Source organism: Pecten maximus, chromosome 14 (assembly GCF_902652985.1).
Source record: "Pecten maximus chromosome 14, xPecMax1.1, whole genome shotgun sequence".
Taxonomy (NCBI): domain Eukaryota; kingdom Metazoa; phylum Mollusca; class Bivalvia; order Pectinida; family Pectinidae; genus Pecten; species Pecten maximus.
In genome coordinates, this window is record NC_047028.1 from 3319277 (window position 1) to 3341127 (window position 21851).

The 21851-nt window shown below is 36.4% G+C and overlaps 1 protein-coding gene across 1 annotated transcript; it reads left to right on the plus strand.

The window, feature by feature from the left end:
- The first annotated feature begins 1908 nt into the window (after positions 1 to 1908).
- LOC117342480 (uncharacterized protein C5orf34 homolog) lies at positions 1909 to 20663 on the plus strand. Its single transcript, XM_033904646.1, has 13 exons — positions 1909 to 1978; positions 2763 to 3492; positions 3850 to 3989; positions 5424 to 6777; positions 7044 to 7275; positions 9750 to 9870; positions 10075 to 10166; positions 11600 to 11663; positions 12633 to 12839; positions 16054 to 16190; positions 16510 to 16611; positions 17290 to 17330; positions 18204 to 20663. The coding sequence occupies exons 2-13, from the start codon at positions 3345 to 3347 to the stop codon at positions 18536 to 18538; spliced, it is 2973 nt and encodes a 990-aa protein (XP_033760537.1). The 5' UTR covers positions 1909 to 1978; positions 2763 to 3344; the 3' UTR covers positions 18539 to 20663.
- The last annotated feature ends 1188 nt before the right edge of the window (positions 20664 to 21851 follow it).

The window sequence follows — 21851 nt, forward strand, 5'->3', positions numbered from 1 at the left end:
TAAAATCACTGCGATACCACACAACGGAACACAATTGACATGATACAAGCATTCAGGATAGAGAAGGAAATCTAAATTACCGACAAAAATGAATTATTCGTCACGGCATTTAGAAAAGAACCAGAGGACATCGTGCGTATTGAGAGACAAAATCACTCTTTGGAGCTAGTGAGGACTTAGAACGGATATTCATACCCAGCCTTCTGACGACGACCATCTGTCAGAAATTGTTCGTCCGTCGTCCAGAGCTACGTTATCGCAGCTAGTGAGGACTATATCCCACTTTCCCAAAAGGAAACCTCCTATGCATTGTAGGGAATCACATTTCTTTGGAGATGTGTATGTAGTGGGACGAATCCTTACCCGATATGATTTACGTCGTGTAACATAAGTTCTTAAAACATGTAAAAGGAAACATGCTGTGCAAGAAACTTATAGATTTGGTCTTTCGTTGGTTTCTGCTTCAAAACCTACGTACACACAGCTTATACATAACTACCACCCGTTAAGTATCTTGAGATCGCACCGTGCGACACAAAAGAGGTCAGAAAAACAACAAATCTACAGAAAGCAATGCGACGGAAATTCAAACTAGCAGTGTCTTTTTAATATTTATGTCACACAAACCTGGCAAATACGTCCCTGTAAGAATGAGACCTTCATCAATATCTATAATAGATCTCTGTGTAGGATAAGTTACTTCCCCTTTTTTCTTTTAGTATTTTTCTTTATTTTTATATTTAGTTTAAACCTTATTTTATTCAAATATCTTAAGTACATTACATTGCATACAATACTAAATTAAAGGAAAATAGAAACAAGTGTCTAAGACACTTATATAAATCTATCACCTATAAATAAATAAGGAATTGAAAAACGGACAGCATAATTAAGTCAACAATGCATTTAACAGTGAAAACCATACAATTGGGACAGTTTAAACAGGATGACAGAGAACACTAAGATATAATGGAAGGGAGAAAATTAAGGTGGAAGAGAGGAAGGAAAGGAGTAAAGAGGGGTATTTTTGGGTTTTGTTTTAACTTGTACTGATCAATGACATATTATTCAACAGTTGAAAATCTGTTAGTTTTCAAAATATAGTTCTGAACTGCTTCAAAGACAATCTTGTTTTCATTTATGGATAATGTATCGTCCCCAAAAAGTATGAGATCTAGTGTAACATTTTTTTTATATATTTAATAGCGATAAAGCGCATGAGATTATATACCACAGAAAAAAAACCTAAATAATGTAAAAGAATTACACTTTTTGAAATTTGTATTTTAATTTCATAACATCACGATTGATTTAAATCTATACAAAATTTGACACGCAATGGATGGAAGCGAAATTGCGCATTTGTAGTTTCAAACAATGTTCAGATAATTTAGGGTGCAGCATTTGTATATTTTCTTTTACATTTATTGCACCAAAGTTCGTTTGTAATCCTCCAAGTGGTTCCAGTCCAGTTGTGTGCAGACACTGCGTGAGGCTTTATATTTTGGTTGACTTTTTCAACAATATTTGATGTGATGTAATTATCGAAATAGTTAGCTTAGATGGTTCTTTTTGGTCGTTGTTTTTTAGGTGTTCATCAGGAGGTATAGGCATTCCCTCCACCATTTATCTAAACCTACTGACTTGGATAATAATAATAAAAAAACCATTTAATCATAATTTCCATGTCGTTTGAGTTTTACATAATGTAATGGTACTTGGAGTCCTGCTGTTGTTTTTATTTATTTAGCTAAAGAAATCTATCTATCGATATATCTATTAATTTATTTATCGCTATAAATGGTTTGAAATCTTGCATAGGTACTTCTAAGACTGTAAGAGTTATTTCCCTTTGTCACAAAATAAACTTTTCTGATTGGCCGATCAAGTTCAGACACGCTCAATCAGATTTCAAGATGGCCGAAGGCGGAAGGCATGAACTTGTTTACATTTCGACGATTAGTGTACAGACTATATAGTATGTCATCCTAAGTGGTAACACTCGAATATTTCGAAGGAAAATGAGCATTCGTTATAACCAATGCTAGACTGTGATAGATCATGAAACGATTTCGATTCTCTGAATATTAGACTAAGCGTTACCAGTTTTGACGGATACGTTACTGTACACTTTATCATTTCTTCTAGATCTGACTGTACATTGTGGTTCTGATTGTGTTAAAATGTATTGCTTTATGACTAACAAATAGCCATGTTACTACTATTGTTGTTGTCAATATGTATCGACCATATACCGTGTCTGTGTGTGATGCTTCAGAAGCAGGGGTAGAGATAATAAATGATATCGTTATGATGTAACTAACTGCTAAACTAGTATATATTGCCAAAGGCAAGGAAATGTTTACGGTATGAATGACTAGAATGCTAAGGGTCATATGTGTATGATATCCACACCAATTAAGGAAACGTTTTGTTAAAAATAGTTATTGATGTATTTAATGAAGTGAAAATAAAACTTTCTAACTGTAGCTTGTTCCCTGGTTGGACAATGCCACAGTGCTGTCTTACAGAATGTCCATTTTTAGCCCACCATCATCAATTGGATGGCGGCCTATATTCAAATAGCCCGTAATTTGTCTCTGCTTCTGTCCATCTGTCTGTCTGTCCATAAAAAAATGTTGTATGATTGCTGTATTATTTCATGAGAAACCTCGTATATACTCCCCTTGGTCCTAGTTGATCTTGAATTTCAACAAATGATTCAAAATTAAGACAGTCTTCTATAATGTGATATTTTACAGGTAAAAAGATGGGGATGCAGACCATGGTAGGGAAACATCTTTAATTTGTGTGGTCCCAATCCACATGATGTAGACTGACAGTGAGACTGCACATACACCATGCCTGCCTGGTCCCAGTCCACAGGCCTAGGGACATACTGATGTAGACTGACAGTGAGATTGTACCACAGGGATATACTGATGTAGACTGACAGTGAGATTGTACCACAGGGATATACTGATGTAGACTGACAGTGAGATTGTACCACAGGGATATACTGATGTAGACTGACAGTGAGATTGTACCACATGGAGATGTAGACTGACAGTGAGATTGTACCACAGGGATATACTGATGTAGACTGACAGTGAGGCTGTACCACAGGGATATACTGATGTAGACTGACAGTGAGATTGTACCACAGGGATATACTGATGTAGACTGACAGTGAGATTGTACCACAGGGATATACTGATGTAGACTGACAGTGAGATTGTACCACAGGGATATACTGATGTAGACTGACAGTGAGGCTGTACAAACACCTGACTGACAGTGAGACTGTACGAACACTAGACTGACAGTGAGACTGTACAAACACCATGCCTGTAGTCCCAGTCCTCATGGTTCTATATACTAATGATGCTATTGAGGTCAGGTACTCCGATGGATCCTGTCTCAAGATGTCTCCGTGTGGCTCTACCTTTGTACATCACCAAAGTCCAGGGGAGACTATCCACCCAGCTCACGGTAATCAGAGGATCAAAGCTGAATATTGATCCCCATTGATGAAATTATATTTATTTATGTTAAATTAATATATATGTCATTGTTTATGATTATGGAAAATATAGGACAAATAGAGTACATATAATCACTATAATACACTGCAGGGTAAGAATTGCCTAAAGGGGTTCAATTTGGTGGATCATGTGCTAGACACAAGGGCCAGTTTCATCAATATTCCTTAAGGAAATTAAAATTTTCCATAAGTATAACAGAATATCAGGAAATTCCTTCAATTACTAAAATTTTTACTATCTCTTGATCTGCCTACAATGAGATTATAATAGGGAATTCTTGACACGAAGTTTCTGATTTATACAGGTATGAAGGTGATAAGTCAGCGCTGTCAGTTTGTGACAAGTGACTACAGACAAAAAGTCTTAGAAGCAATCGACTTCAGAAACAGGTTTGCAGAGCGGCCATATGTATGCCCAGACCTCCTTCTACAAGACCAGCTAGTGGTATGTACTAGCATTATCACAGTGATCTTGTATGGCAAGCTCAGGCGAAAATTTTGTGACTATGTAGTCAAGTTTTATCAGGCTGTATGAAATGTGGAAATTTAATCTTTTTAATTTCATGTATTATCACTAAATTTTTTATAAGTAAATAATTATAACAAGTAAAAGGAAAGAAAGAAAATTGGCTTACAGTATTTTTGGCCTTGTGTAGAATTTGAATGTGGTGTCAATTTATTTTCTCACCAAATACTCTATATAACAGTAAGACTGTTGTATCATAAACAAAGTGTTGTACAATATCTTGTGTCAGTTTTGCTCTGCAATACAATGATATAACTAAAATCTTGTTTGAAATGGTAAGTTGATCACATATACACTCCACTAAAATGGACCTGTATAACAATCAAACTGACACACCTGTCTATTGTTTGTAAACATCAAACTGACACACCTGTCCATTGTTTGTAGACCCCAGAGGTAGCATCAAACTGACACACCTGTCCATTGTTTAATTTGTAGACCCCAGAGATAGCATCAAACTGACACACCTATCAATTGTTTAATTTGTAGACCCCTGAGATAACATCAAACTGACACACCTGTCCATTGTTTGTAGACCCCAAGGATAACATCAAACTGACACACCTGTCCATTGTTTGTAGACCACCTGTCTATTGTTTGTAGACATCAAACTGACACACACAGACCCCAGAGATAGCATCAAACTGACACACCTGTCCATTGTTTATAGACCCCAGAGATAACATCAAACTGACGCACCTATCTATTGTTTATAGACCCCAGAGATAACATCAAACTGTCACACCTGTCCATTGTTTGTAGACCCCAGAGATAGCATCAAACTGACACACCTGTCCATTGTTTATAGACCCCAGAGATAACATCAAACTGACACACCTGTCCATTGTTTGTAGACCCCAGAGATAACATCAAACTGACGCATCTGTCTATTGTTTATAGACCCATGAGATAACATCAAACTGTCACACCTGTCCATTGTTTGTAGACCCCAGAGATAACATCAAACTGACACACCTGTCCATTGTTTATAGACCCCAGAGATAACATCAAACTGACACACCTGTCCATTGTTTGTAGACCCCAGAGATAACATCAAACTGACACACCTGTCCATTGTTTGTAGACCCCAGAGATAACATCAAACTGACACACCTGTCCATTGTTTGTAGACCCAAGAGATAACATCAAACTGACACACCTGTCCGTTGTTTGTAGACCCAAGAGATGGCATCAAACTGACACACCTGTCCATTGTTTGTAGACCCCAGAGATAAGATCAATATGAACTTTTTAGCATGAAGTAACAGAATACTTCTAATGTTTAACAGACTTATTCCGTGACATCATTCACTTGGCCAACAATTCATTTCAATCTAACAAACTTATTTGCAGTCCTTGTACGCAGACATAAGGGATGTTGCCTGGCCCCAGACACTTGAGAAAGCTACATACGAGTACCTACCTGATGGTAGTGTCCGGTTAATATCTGAGGATGAGCATGCGAGTATGGTGCTCTCCACACACAAACAAGATTTCACTGTCTGCTACCTCTCAAAGGTTAGTCAGGATAAAACCAAGGTGAAGGTCAGACACAAGTTCAAGGCCAAAAGCATGATATCTACTACAAATCGTATACCAACAGAAATTGATTCTAGACATGAAAGGTTTATACCATCAGATGAAGAATGTAATGCCCCTCCCGGCAATGGGAGCTTGGGAAATAGAAATGTGATAAACTCTAATAGAGCGGGGACAAGTCAAAATATAAGGAATATCTCGGGTGAGATGGTAAGGAACTCAGCTACAGCAAGGACAGATGACCATCATGTACAGAAAACCAATTTGATAACAGCGAAACATAATGATGACATGAAAAATAGTGGTAGTTCAAGGTCAAATGAAGGTCATGCGATACTAAAAAGAAATAAAGATTCTTTGGAAGGAGACAGTAGCAGTCCTCTCTCCGATGACCTTCAGCATAGACTGACAGAAGACCTCAGCATATCGCCAATCAGTCTTGTGAGTGGACTACGTAGTGAGAAATCTTCCCCCTGTACGGAGGAGGAGTATCGCCGGTATTCCACGCCCACTTATGCTCAAACTGACACCCAAGGGGCAAGGTCACAGCAGTGTGTCCTCAACAAGGCTGCTGCATTTAAACAGCATAAACGTGAACAACATCAAGACGACGGGTCATTTCTCGATTACCCACCTGTAGAAAATAAAAATGAAGATGTTGACTCAGCTCTTGATGAGACGTTAACTAGTCACGATGTATCTAATACAAAGGACTCCCAAAGAAGTCAACATTCTCCTAAGTATAGCCAAAATGGCATACCACAAGTCAATTCAAATCCTCCCATAATTGTTTCTGGATCTAAACTACAAATTACAGAGGAGAGCACTCAAAAAACATTTGAGGAAGGGAAGTTTATCTGGGGCAAAAAATCAAATGAACCTAGTCCAAGTAGTCGATCAGAAAGGGAAGCAAATAGGTCATGGGATGAGCCGTCTTCAAGGAACCAATCAGGTGAAAGGAAAGTCGGTTCGTGGGAGGAGTACAGTCCAGGAAGCCAATCAGGAGACAGAGAAGGGGGTTCTATGGAAGAGACACCTGAGTCACGCACTCATTATTCTTGGGTTACAAGACACTACTCCTGCGAGGAATGCCCTGTGGTTTGGAGTCATCCGGTCAATTTAGCCCGAGCTGTACTAGACAATAGAGATAGTCTGGAACAGAAAGCCTGTAGGTTATCTTCTATTTGATTTGTTGAAAATTAACAATTGGTGAACAATAAATTAGCATGTATTGTGGGTAAATAGAATAGAACAGTTTTATTCAAGATGAGGAAACTTCTTCAGACATTTATTATAATTTCATCCTTCATTCTCTTTTAATAAAAAGCGTATACATGACAACCGTTATTTCTTATCAATTATGTAAACATCATCTTTGAAATGTTTGTCAGCTATTCGACATTTTCATGCCTGTTAAATTTCATCTATTTATAGTAAAGCTTTGCTCAAATCCGAAAAAGAAGCTGTCGGATCCTCGGACTGTTAGGAGAGAGAAGTGTGTCCTTTCAACCCTTCCACGACCCCTACCTCTAAGCTGTGAGGGAAAACACCTTCACTCCCTTGGGGGTCAGTACCTGTACGATGATGATAAAGATCTGGAAGGAAATCTAGCTGTATTTAAACAAGGCAAGCTGAAAGTGCTTCTCATAGAAGGGGTAGTGTTTAGGTGAGTGTTTTCTATACCCCCACTTATATAATGTTGGTATATATATAGTTCTACACCCAATTACATTCTGGTTGCCATTGATAAAGGTCTAAGGTCAAGGGTCACACTTGACAACTTTCAAAATTCAAAACTAAGTGTACAAGATATTTTTTTTGTAATTATCTTTTTATTCAAGATTTTCATCAATGTACATAAAATACAATTACTCCTTTACACACTCACACACAAACATACACAAAAGCCTTATCTATATATATCATTTGCTTGCTCTCACATACATCAACCAAATATGTATATAAAATTCCCACGCATATTGCATACTGCATACATTTACACACATCCAATCTTATATCCAGAGATATATTAACATAGTACGGTATATAGTATATAGATATGATACTGTATACATAGTACATACACAAGCAAAGACAGAAACGCAAACATCCTATTGACACTAATAAATTACATGTAAACAAAGATCATGTTCATACAAATAGCACATGCACACACACCAGCACACAAACACTCACTTACAAACATACACACACACACCAACTTTCAACATACTCATACATACATAATTAATTTGTACATGAAAACAAAGACGGTATATATATATATATGTAAATATGTAAATATATACTGTATGCATACAACAGCAAAGGGAGAAAAGCAAACATCATATTCACACTAATAAATTACGTGTAAACATCATGTTCATACAGACAGCACATGCGCACACACCATCACATGTATACGTACACACACTCACACTTACAGACATACACACACACAAACTTTCAAACACGCATACATACATAATTAATTTGTACATGAAAACAAAGAAGAAGAAAAAAGGCAGAGTTAAGAAGGGAAGGAGAGAGCTAGGAGAGGGAGATTCAAAAATAGAGATGTATATATCAAAATGAAATAATTTAATTCAAAAACTTCTTTACCAAAATTGAACATAGATTCGACACTGCCAGAAGGAAAATATTCAGTTTAGTTCCAATAATGGCATCCATTTCTTCCAATTATTTTCAAAAATCAATCTTTTGTGTACATTATTTCCATTGTTGATATATTTTTGAACAGTAAAATGATCCTTGATATCATTAACAAGAGCTGTTATATTTAAAGCTTTGTTGAAACATCTTGTTTTATAGATATAATATTTAATTATAATAATGATTTCATTATCAACAGGGTTGGCATATGAAGATAATAAACCAAATAAGAAAGATTCTTTATTCATAGAAAAAGCAATAAACAATATATCAACTAAGTTTTCAAATTCCTGTAATAATTCTTGTACACATACACATTCCCAGAGCAAAGTGTACAAGATATCTCATAAACCCTTAACAGATTCATTTAATTGATGAAGGGAGTGGATGAATATCTATATAAGCCATCACTTACTTTGCTTATATATCTATGAGTTGTTTATACTCGGAAAGAGGTTTCTATTTTCTGTCGTTAAAATTAAAATTGAATTAGATACCTTGTTATTTACATCCAGATAAAGATTTCTCAGATTAGGTTAATCAGTTGTTTACATTCAGTCAGACATTTCTGAGACTTACCTGGCAGTTGTTTACATTCAGTCAGACATTTCTCAGACTTACCTGGCAGTTGTTTACATTCAGACAGACATTTCTCAGACTTACCTGGCAGTTGTTTACATTCAGTCAGACATTTCTCAGACTAACCTGGCAGTTGTTTACATTCAGACAGACATTTCTGAGACTTACCTGGCAGTTGTTTACATTCAGACAGGCATTTCTGAGACTTACCTGGCAGTTGTTTACATTCAGTCAGACATTTCTCAGACTAACCTGGCAGTTGTTTACATTCAGACAGGCATTTCTGAGACTTACCTGGCAGTTGTTTACATTCAGTCAGACATTTCTGAGACTAACCTGGCAGTTATTTACATTCAGACAGACATTTCTCAGACTTACCTGGCAGTTGTTTACATTCAGACAGACATTTCTGAGACTTACCTGGCAGTTGTTTACATTCAGACAGACATTTCTCAGACTTACCTGGCAGTTGTTTACATTCAGACAGACATTTCTCAGACTTACCTGGCAGTTGTTTACATTCAGACAGACATTACTCAGACTTACCTGGCAGTTGTTTACATTCAGACAGACATTTCTCAGACTAACCTGGCAGTTGTTTACATTCAGTCAGACATTTCTGAGACTAACCTGGCAGTTGTTTACATTCAGACAGATATTTCTGAGACTATCTGGCAGTTGTTTACATTCAGACAGACATTTCTCAGACTAACCTGGCAGTTATTTACATTCAGTCAGACATTTCTGAGACTTACCTGGCAGTTGTTTACATTCAGACAGACATTTCTGAGACTTACCTGGCAGTTGTTTACATTCAGACAGACATTTCTGAAAATTACCTGGCAGTTGTTTACATCCTGATAAAGATCTGGTTCACTTTTGATGTAGGTTGGTGAGACTGGCGACAACTAAAGTTGTGGAAATATTCCCGGGCGACGGTAGTGTTATCACTTCACAGGGACTATCTGGACACTTCTTCAAACATGTCCTTCCTCGTGGTCATGATAAGGTACATCAGGTGTTTTCTAAAACTAATATCTCCGTAAAATAATCCCAATACTTATTATCATGATATTTTGATCATCAGTCAGTTATTTCTGATATAATACGTCAATGCTAAAACTGTTTTCAAAAAAAGTTTGTTTTGTTTGGTTTTCCTGATATGTTGAGAAGGAAATACAGTTTAAACTAATATATGGTCATTATTTTACAGGTAGAAGAAAGAACTTATTCCCTGAAATCGGCCCCACCAACTCCTCCAAAGGCAGCCTACTCCATTGAGAAGCTGATCAAGAGGGCTCACAGGTAGATAAAGCGATGTATGATCATACAACTTAATGAGATCCCTGTACGTGTACCAGTATTTATGAGACAACTGTTTAGGATATCACTAGTTTGGTATGTGATGTAACAAGTTAAACAATATTATATACACTGATGTTAGTATTGTCAGTCAGTGTACATACAGTGTATCTACTGTACGTTTTACCAGAATGATATACCCAACTATATGACATGTCTATTATCGTCCAGTTGATATCATAATTCTGTTTCATTATCAAACTCTTGCAATAGGCCCACTCCTCTAGACAATAAGCCCATCCATCTAGACAATAACCCCACCCATTAAGACAATAACTCCACCCCTATAGACAATAACCCCACCCCTTTAGACAATAACCCCATCCTTCTAGACAATAACAGCACCCCTCTACACAATAACAGCACCCCTCTAGACAATAACCCCATCCCTCTAGACAATAACCCCACCCCTATAGACAATACCCCACCCCTCTAGACAATAACCCCATCCCTCTAGACAATAACCCCACCCCTATAGACAATACCCCATCCCTATAGACAATAACCCCATCCCTCTAGACAATAACCCCATCCCTATAGACAATAACCCCACCCCTATAGACAATAACCCCACCCCTATAGACAATAACCCCACCCCTATAGACAATAACCCCACCCCTATAGACAATAACCCCATCCCTCTAGACAATAACCCCACCCCTTTAGACAATAACCCCACCCCTCTAGACAATAACCCCACCCTCTATAGACAATAACCCCATCCCTATAGACAATAACCCCATCCCTCTAGACAATAACCCCATCCCTATAGACAATAACCCCACCCTCTATAGACAATAACCCCACCCTCTATAGACAATAACCCCATCCCTATAGACAATAACCCACCCCTATAGTCAATAACCCCACCCCTATAGACAATAACCCCACCCCTATAGACAATAACCCACCCCTATAGACAATAACCCCATCCCTCTAGACAATAACCCCACCCCTATAGACAATAACCCCATCCCTCTAGACAATAACCCCATCCCTATAGACAATGTAGTGAGCCAGTGTAACAGTGTTGTCTCCTCTCTGTTAACTGGGTTTATTGGTCCATGAATAGCAATGGTCATTTTGAGGTGAAATTTTCTTGTAGTAGTTGGTGACTACCTCATTGAACAACATATGATCAGAGGCCAATCACATGCCATCCAGAGCAATTAAGGTAAAATGTCTTGCCCTACACAATCATGACAGCACCAGACTTTTTCTCAACTTACTGGGACACACAAACTGACACGGGTAGGAGTTGACCCCTAGGGTGTATTACAGGTTAAGTATGGTACATGTACATATATATTATATTATTAGATGGTTTAATTGAGTGCCTGTCAGTATTGCTTTACATGTTAATTTTTTATGGGCAGGTTCCTAAGCCAGGCTGGTCAGGAGGACAAAATGATCACTAATGCTGATGTTTGTTGCTGGAAGGTATGTGTCTTAGAGTTTCTAATTAGGACTTTTTTAAGTGTTCATGCAGCTTTTACATGAAATTGACTATGAACATATAGTAAGACTTGAAAAAGTTTTTGACATATCTTGAGTTTTACATGAGAAACTGTTACAATAAGTGTATGTGTGTCCACAGAACAAACCTAATCCAGTTAGGAGGGTTAACTTAGTCAGTTATAATATAAATATAAGTGTATATGTGTCAACAAAACTGACCTAATCCAGGGGGGGGGGGGGGGGGGGGGGGGGGGGGGGGGAGGACAGCTGGCACACACTAGGTATATCACACTGCTCACAACAACGTAACATCGTCACTTTACGTTAAATAACCTTGTTGTTAATGATTCCAAGGAGCATAGTAGATATCATGATAAAAAACTTTCAGAAAAGCTTACATTAGCTTGCAAGTATGTGAGAAAAATAATCAAACATGGGTCTGTTCCGCTTACCAAGGACATCTCCATCCTCGTGTAACAGACTCTGTAAGCCCTGTACTGACTGGCCAATCTGTCCATGGAACAGGCCCATGTTAGATTCCATAAACCTCAGTACAGTGTATCTACATTATCTGCTTTAGACATTAACAAGTGCCCAATATTCAGAGCTTGTGATAACCGTCATATTTAGCAGATTTTTGTCTGTGCTGTATATAATAACGGTATCCTTACATGGAGTATAATGAAAGAAATCATTTCCCTTCAACTGTATACTTGATAATCCTGAGTTTTCATCAAAAATCAAGCCAAAGTTTTGAAAGCAGAATCACGTATATCAATTCTTAATGATACCTACACTTAGAGGTCTGCAAACTGTTATGGCAGTTTTCTCACTTTATATTCTCACTTTGTCCAAATGATAATTTTTCTCCACCAACCTTTTCTAATAAATTTCACCAGACTAATATCTCTTCTTTGACTAAATAAGAATAGATATAATGTAATGTTTTAGTATGTGGAGAAGAAACTGGAGCTGCTGCCTACCACACTATTGGAGGACTGCTGTGTCCCTAACCACGGCAAATTCTCCGCCTACTCCAATGGACATGTCCGAATTCTGTTTGATGACCGCACGTCTTTAGAGATGACCGCTGACTTCAGCCGGAGAGTGAAGAGTTGTCTGGAGCACACAGAAGGCCCATCAGGAGATGATACTCAGGTCTGTGGATGTAAACATTAATTAGTCCTATCAGTCTGTAGATAATACTCATGTCTGTGGATGTAAACATGAACTAGTCCTATCAGTCTGTAGATGATACTCAGGTCTGTGGATGTAAACATGAATTAGTCCTATCAGTCTGTAGATGATACTCAGGTCTGTGAATGTAAACATGAATTAGTCCTATCAGTCTGTAGATGATACTCAGGTCTGTGGATGTAAACATGGTTTAGTCCTATCAGTCTGGAGATGATACTCAGGTCTGTGAATGTAAACATGGTTTAGTCCTATCAGTCTGGAGATGATACTCAGGTCTGTGAATGTAAACATGGTTTAGTCCTATCAGTCTGTAGATGATACTCAGGTCTGTGGATGTAAACATTAATTAGTCCTATCAGTCTGGAGATGATACTCAGGTCTGTGGATGTAAACATTAACTAGTCCTATCAGTCTGTAGATGATACTCAGGTCTGTGGATGTAAACATTAACTAGTCCTATCAGTCTGTAGATGATACTCAGGTCTGTGGATGTAAACATTAATTAGTCCTATCAGTCTGGAGATGATACTCAGGTCTGTCAATGTAAACATGAATTAGTCCTATCAGTCTGTAGATGATACTCAGGTCTGTGGATGTAAACATTAACTAGTCCTATCAGTCTGGAGATGATACTCAGGTCTGTGGATGTAAACATTAACTAGTCCTATCAGTCTGTAGATGATACTCAGGTCTGTGAATGTAAACATTAATTAGTCCTATCAGTCTGGAGATGATACTCAGGTCTGTGGATGTAAACATTAACTAGTCCTATCAGTCTGTAGATGATACTCAGGTCTGTGGATGTAAACATTAACTAGTCCTATCAGTCTGGAGATGATACTCAGGTCTGTGGATGTAAACATTAACTAGTCCTATCAGTCTGTAGATGATACTCAGGTCTGTGAATGTAAACATCAATTAGTCCTATCAGTCTGGAGATGATACTCAGGTCTGTGAATGTAAACATTAACTAGTCCTATCAGTCTGTAGATGATACTCAGGTCTGTGGATGTAAACATTAACTAGTCCTATCAGTCTGGAGATGATACTCAGGTCTGTGAATGTAAACATTAATTAGTCCTATCAGTCTGGAGATGATACTCAGGTCTGTGGATGTAAACATTAACTAGTCCTATCAGTCTGGAGATGATACTCAGGTCTGTGGATGTAAACATTAACTAGTCCTATCAGTCTGGAGATGATACTCAGGTCTGTGAATGTAAACATCAATTAGTCCTATCAGTCTGTAGATGATACTCAGGTCTGTGAATGTAAACATTAACTAGTCCTATCAGTCTGTAGATGATACTCAGGTCTGTGAATGTAAACATTAACTAGTCCTATCAGTCTGGAGATGATACTCAGGTCTGTGAATGTAAACATTAACTAGTCCTATCAGTCTGGAGATGATACTCAGGTCTGTGAATGTAAACATCAATTAGTCCTATCAGTCTGTAGATGATACTCAGGTCTGTGAATGTAAACATCAATTAGTCCTATCAGTCTGTAGATGATACTCAGGTCTGTGAATGTAAACATTAACTAGTCCTATCAGTCTGTAGAGGATAAATGAGAGTGGGCAGCTTTGAGGCTTGAGTTAGGGTTAGGAAATTTTCTATATACATTGAATCAGAGACATATATAGAGAGATTTGCAGCTCTCTATTTGCCCCTATGTCTACATGGTGGCCACTGACCTTCCCACAATCCTTTGCGGTCGCTCAGTTCAGTCTACACCTGACGCCAAGAAAACTTGAAAACCAGACACATAATTATCGATTATTTCTAATTAATATCATCACCCAGATCCAATGATGTGCTTTAATTTTATTAATATAAAAGTGCAGAAGTGTCATCAATATGAAATATATCACAATTTGCTGTCAAAGTGTTTGTATGAAGTATGAAAGTCAAGCACACCGCAGGGAAGATCAGCGGGAATTTCCAATTTTCGAAAAAGGTTTTCGAATATACGGATAAATGACAACAATGTGCATGATAAACAAGACCATATCCCATAAGTATGATAGTTTTTGGATAATGAAGTAACTTTTGTAGTGGCCTACATAAAACGATGTGCTTTTTGTGTGCGTTTAAATTTGACGATGTTTTGGTCTGACATAATGGCGGCTTAATTACAAAACTAGGACATGTTGAATAGGACCCAATGGATTTTCGAAAATACGGATTAATGACAACAATGTGCATGATAAACAAGACTATATCCCATAAGTATGATAGTTTTTGGATAATGAAGTAACTTTTGTAGTGGCCTACATAAAACGATGTGCTTTTTGTGTGCGTTTAAAATTACGATGTTTTGGTCTGACATAATGGCGGCGTAATTACAAAACAAGGTCATGTCGAATAGGAACCAATGGATTTTCGAAAATACGGATAAATGACAACAGTGTGCATAATCATCAAGACTATATCCCATAAGTATGATAGTGATTGGATAATGAAATCTCTTTTGTAGTGGCCTAAATAAAACGATGTGATTTTTGTGTGTATTTAAAATTGACGATATTTTGGTCTGACTTAATGGCAGATTAACCAGAACATGTCGAATAAGTTCTGGTACATCCATACACATACACATGCGCAAAGCCCGATTTACCTATACTCACTTGTGTTTGGTAGGCGACAAGGCACTCTCAATAGGGATACGCTTGAGTGGTCACGAATAAAGGGAGCCACCACTTGAACGGAAAAATAGCTATGTTTCTTATCTCTGTATGTATGTCTCTGATTGAATGTATGTTGGTTATTTTTAGGAATGGAGTTTTGCGGTATTGTTTGTCAGATTTAGATTCAAATATATATGTTTATTAAAGTGCCACGTATTGATACAAATATTAAAATACATCAACACCCAGCAAAATTTGGCTTTAAATATGAGACACTATTACTGTACATGTCTTTTTCATAAGCATCAATTTAATAAACATTTGATAAATGGTTCTGTCTTCGCTGATGCATATAAAACAATGATTTGGTGACATCTTTTTGTAAATTGTCTTCTTTCATTTAAGAAATATTTGCTTAATTATCTTCACTATTTAAAGAGTTGAAATTTTGTGATATCGTTTCTACAATAATGTACCTTATGAAAAATTAAGAATATATTATCAGAATATAAATTGCAGGCTTTATAACATTTTATACTGGTATAGATGGAAGAAGATGAGAATCGTAGCATTCTAGTGACAAAACAGCACATGACCACTAAACAGTCCGGCCTGTGTAAGCTCCTCCTACCGAACGGTCACTACCAGATAGTGGACGTCAACCACCCTGGTGTCTATAAAAGGTAAGTGGGAGTAATACAGTATGTGATGAAACCAATGACCTATGACCTTATTAGGGGGTCATGTGATATACTTTATATTGTGTATATCAGGGCAGTGTCATTTATAAGTATCTTACATATATAGCGATGTTAAACTGTTTATATAACTTAGAGATACTACACAGTAATCAAAAGCTAGTAATGTATATTTCGACTGATTGGAATATAGATAAATGTATTTATTACAAAGAAATTTGTCAAGCTAGCTTTTGTGTGTGTATGTGTGTGTGTATTGATTCTAGTGATGAGGAATATCCAGCCATATTATATCTAACTATAGGTACACGGACGCTGCCATGGAGTGGCAGGCTTGGGTTAACAGCTCACCTGGGCAGAGGAAGGATTTCTATGAACGCTGGGATAAACAAGACACCCACAATGTGTAAGAATTCATGTTTAATTATTTTATATGCTAATTATTTTATATGCTATAATTAAATCATTTTATATGCTAATCATTTTTTATGCTAATTATTTTATATGCTAATCATTTTATATGCTTATTATCTTATATGCTAATTATTGTATATGCTAATTATAAGGTTAAACAAAGAAATCAGTATAAGCCACCAGGTGACTCGCTGTATAATCATAAACTCTCTCCTCTGTGGTATCGAGTATTCTGTTTTATCATTTATCTTCTACCATGTCATACGGCCATGTCATAAATAAAGTAACGTGTAATAACATTGTGACCTCCAAAACTCTTCATGACGTCACAATGAAGCTGACATCGTGATATTATCTGTGGAGAATAATGTACCTACAGAGTCTCTGTTCTCTTGTCTTATATAGATTATATATATACTGAAATAGATTTCGAATTTTTCACTTCTATTCTAATTCCACGTAAATACAAGTGATGTGTAATAAACAGATTAAAGGCTCGTGACATCAGATTATTGAACTCGTTTATTACTAAATTCCATGTTACATTGCCACAAGTGTAAGATCCTCTTTTTATATAAAGGCCTAGTTCAGACGATGTATGGATGTTTGGGGGTTGGGTCAAAAGGAGCATAGATATATCTTATCTAATTGTACCTGTTAAATGTTTCAGGATGGCAGCAAAGGAGCTACAGAAGATCAAGTGTTTCAATTGTATCCTTTCTTACGACTTTCTACTGGTAGTAGGATACCCCGCCTAGATGTGATCAGCTGTATAGTATATTACTCTTCAACTGTCCCCTCTATCCATCGACAATTAAATTCAGATGTTACGTAGAGTTCATCATTTACTCATTATGCTGAATCTAAGATAAGGTCTTTGTGTCGTGGATAGGTGGCACAGTGGTAAAACACTTACCTTTCACCTACAAGGTACATGTACAAAAAGTAGATATTGAAACCAGTGTTTGATTCACTGATTGTACATGTGGTGTCATCTGTCCACACAGATTTCCTGCCTCAGTAATTCAGATCCTTCACATCCAGACAGACAAAAAGGATTAATTTAAGTTGATATAACTTGTTTAGCAATTGTGAAATAAATTCTACTTAATGAGTTAATAGTTCGAGATCAGGTCTCCTCCCCCAGATACAATGTAGAGTTATGTCCCCTTGTTTACTATTGATAACATAACTTTGTGTGTATACATTACAATGTATATACCTTTTTGGTCGTTCAGTTTTCATGTCTGATGTTGGGCTCTTTACACATTATGTACAGAAATGCCACATTGTTTAACTTCCTCTTGGATAAAGACAATGGGGAGTGTATATTGCTTGAATAAATTGAAATACTCTGACTTGTAGAATTCCTAAATTAATAAAAGAAAGTTACCAAAATAATTTGATCTGTCCCAGCTATCATAATCATTTGTAATGTTTAGTAGATTACATGAAGATCTAATTACACATTAAAAGGATTTACAAAAATATTCTTTGAACCAAAGCATAACTTTTAGAATTTGACTCTTCTTAACAAAATACCACTTCTGTGATCTTTATTTTATCTTTGACTAAACTATTCAGATATTGTTGATAATACTGTGAGTAAACAGGCACCACCTTCATCTCAGGAAGTTCCTGTCATGACTTCCCAACTGTCTGCCAATTCAGACATTGTGCAATATTCTAATAGAGCTCATTTTCCGAGCTCATCCATCCCTCATTCAGGATATGTGGACAAATATGACAGTGAAGTTTGTCAAGGTCAAAGACATTCCAGTCAAGGTCATCATGGCTATGGAGCTTATTCACACATTCCTCCAGCATCAGTTCAAGGTCATCAGACCAGTGAATGGGCTTCTGGAAATATCCATCACATCACCATCACCATGGTTACGGTATACCACCGAAACAAGTAACGAACTCTGCAGTCCCTGGTTTATATCTAGGGTCAGGAGGTCAGGCAAGGGGCATAACTTCTACTGCCTCCAGGAACAGTACTAGTATGGAAACACTTCAGGGATTCAATGCCGTCCGTGAGGCTCTCCTCAAAACGTCCAAAGCTATACAGGACATTGACTGTATTCTGGATAAAAAGTCCTGATGGGTACATATTACAACAAGTTGTGTGAAATGTTATCACCTCATGATAGATATGTATTACATTGATAAGTTGTGTGAAATGTTGTCACCTCATGATAGATACGTATTACAGTGATAAGTTGTGTGAAATGTTATCACCTCATGATAGATATGTATTACATTGGTAAGTTGTGTGAAATGTTATCACCTCATGATATATACATATTACTACAAGTTGTGTGAAATGTTGTCACCTCATGATAGATACGTATTACATTGATAAGTTGTGGGAAAAGTTACCACCAAAATTTGTGATTTCTCTTACAATGAATAACAGAATAGTCAGCTAAATTCTTAATTTCATGAAAACGGTTATTGAACTAGATTATCAATTCCTTTGAAAGGAGTAGTCTAGCTTAATAGATTTATTATGACAAGAACATGAGCTTTCAATTCTGTTATAACAAAAACATTGTAATATATAGTTTTGAATCCCAATGCCATCAATAAAAATTGTCAAGATTAATTTCCTTTAATATATGATCTTTTCCTTAGCACAATAAATCAACCCCTACATTTTGATTCACATTACACTGCAACCCCATTAGCATAGTTATGATAAATACTTGTTACAATTATAAGATATTTGAACTTGAAAGGTTGATAACATCCAATTACTAATGAGATGAATCGATCAGAAGTAGATACACGTAACAAAATTAGAAGTTGACATTTTTTGCCAAAAATAGTAACAATGCTGAATTTCTGAATCTCTGATTTGTGTTTAGTTTAGATTATTTATTACATACTCCATCTGCTTTATATTTTTTCCCATTCTAGTTTAACTTATTGTAGTCTGAATCTAATTTCTTGTGAGAGTTGTAAGTACCAGTATTGTTGGTACAGACTTCTTGGTGTTATATCTATTATCTATTTTTATTATTTACCTAACTACAACAAATACTATTTTTTAACAGTATTAATTCTGTGATGTATTGTTTTGTGGTGTTGTGTGTTAGCTGGTATTCTTTTACTTATTATTTATTATCCCTAATTAAGCAAACATTTTGTCTCCCTGCCTCATTCTGTCCTTCTGTTTGTATTGGTGTTTCCCAAGTCTCCTATAGGATTATTGTTTCTGAAGGCAAATCAAACTGAGAATTGTATTTCTCAGCAGCACATTTGGCTGACGGAGACTGTGTGACACTGTCGAAATATTCCAGTAGGTAAACAAAATTCTCAGTAATGGAAAATTCTCACCAAATTAACAATCCAGAGTCACAAATATATTACGTCTGTTATGACATGATTTCTTATACAATGTACATGTATATACTATATAACATGGAACGCTTGTTGTGTATAAACTCTGTAGTTTTCTTGGTTGCTATGGAACCACGAATATATACTTACAACGGATATTGTTGTAGGTGTTATTGTTATATTATTGTTGCATGGGGTAACCACAAAAGTTGGCGCCAACGAAATAATCTGAAAGCTCCAGACAATGAAAGAAAGTACACACAAACATTTCATGGTATACAGTACAGTGTCACTGTCACAAACATTCCATGGTATACAGTACAGTGTCACTGTCGCAAACATTTCATGGTATACAGTACAGTGAACCAATAATCTGCAGATTCTTGGTACAAGGTCAAACTATGGTCACAAGCTATAAAATTACAATTACCAAAAATTCTTCCTGTAAAATATACAATTAACAAAATTCTTCCTTTAAAATATACAATTCAAATTTCTTCCTGTAAAATAAGTTCAATTTCATGTTAATTTGACCTGAGGGCAGTTTCAGTTCTGATATACCTAGAGAATTTTTTTCCTGCTTAGACATTTTGTCTCCCTACTGCAGATTATTTCATATCATTGTCCCAACCTGAAGTGGGGATGTATATTTTTACAAAACTAATGACAGAATAATATATTAAATTATTGAATGATAAATATTTGTGTTATTATTTTTACTCTGAAATGCATGATTGTCTATAACTTTTCACATGAAAGAAATTTTCAATCAAAAGATAATTTTGATGAACAAAACACAAAAGAAGGGACTACATAGACATTCCTTTGCTTCCAAGAAATGTTGGATAAAGATGGTTCTGTTACAAAAATTACAGAGAATACTAACATTAAAACAGAAGTGTAATTCTAACTCAAAATCGACAAAACAAGGGTAAAATATGAACAGATGATTTAAGATTTGCTTGGAGACCTTTAAGTACAGAGATAATAAGACCAGGTGAGCCAGAAAAGTAAGCGCCTTCTTGGCATGTTAACAAAAATCAAATGCATCTGACTTCGTATTGAAAAATAAAATAGAATCTTCCTAAAGGAGACCATAATGATAAAATGACCATAACATTTTCCCATGGCCTCCATCAATGGTCATCTCTGGAAATCTTGTGCTGTCTAAGTGTTTCAATCAGTAGTGAACAGCTGTCGTAGAAATCATAATAAAAGAAACAAGTTCTTGAATATTGAAGACATGTAAACATCGTAGGTGGGGGAAGCTTGGATGTTACTATCTAGAAATGGAAAATCAATAATTGCGAACCAAAAATCATCACACTTATAAAACAGCATTGTTGCAGCCTGTCCCTTTTGGACAGGTAAGTAAAGATCAAGGTGGCTTATGTTGAAGAGTCTGTAACATAGATTTCGAGTTTTACAGTGTACATCTGATAAACATCACATGGCCAATAAAGAATTTGTTATTTAAAGATAACACATCACAAATAAACATGATTTCTTAAGAATAGTCAAGGAGATAATAGTAATAACATTAAGAATGGAAACTATGGTCACATCAGAGAGGGAGTCTCTTAATAATCCTGGTGGTCACTAAGGCAGGTTTTACTGTATTAAGATAAAGATAAAGAATCATTCAGACTAGGGGGTACAGTATGCCAATACCCCGGTCACCAAACTCACAAAGATGATGTTGATCAGAAATTCAATCATTTTCACTATTTCATCTCCAGTTTATTTTCTCTTGGCCCCGTGGTTGTATGTTTAATGAAATAGGCTCCAGTTTACAACTAAAGCTCTTTCAGATAAGAACCCTTTACTTTCATGTCCACTGTTTCATTTTTGTGTGCAACATCTCTAAAGAGAGGCTCATGTAGTTGG

Coding starts and splice junctions, on each gene's coding strand:
- LOC117342480 (XM_033904646.1), top strand. CDS start 3,345: ATGCCTGTAGTCCCAGTCCTCATGGTTCTATATACTAATGATGCTATT. Junction 3,990..5,423: donor TTCTACAAGACCAGCTAGTG/GTATGTACTAGC, acceptor ACTTATTTGCAG/TCCTTGTACGCAGACATAAG. Junction 11,664..12,632: donor CTGATGTTTGTTGCTGGAAG/GTATGTGTCTTA, acceptor GTAATGTTTTAG/TATGTGGAGAAGAAACTGGA.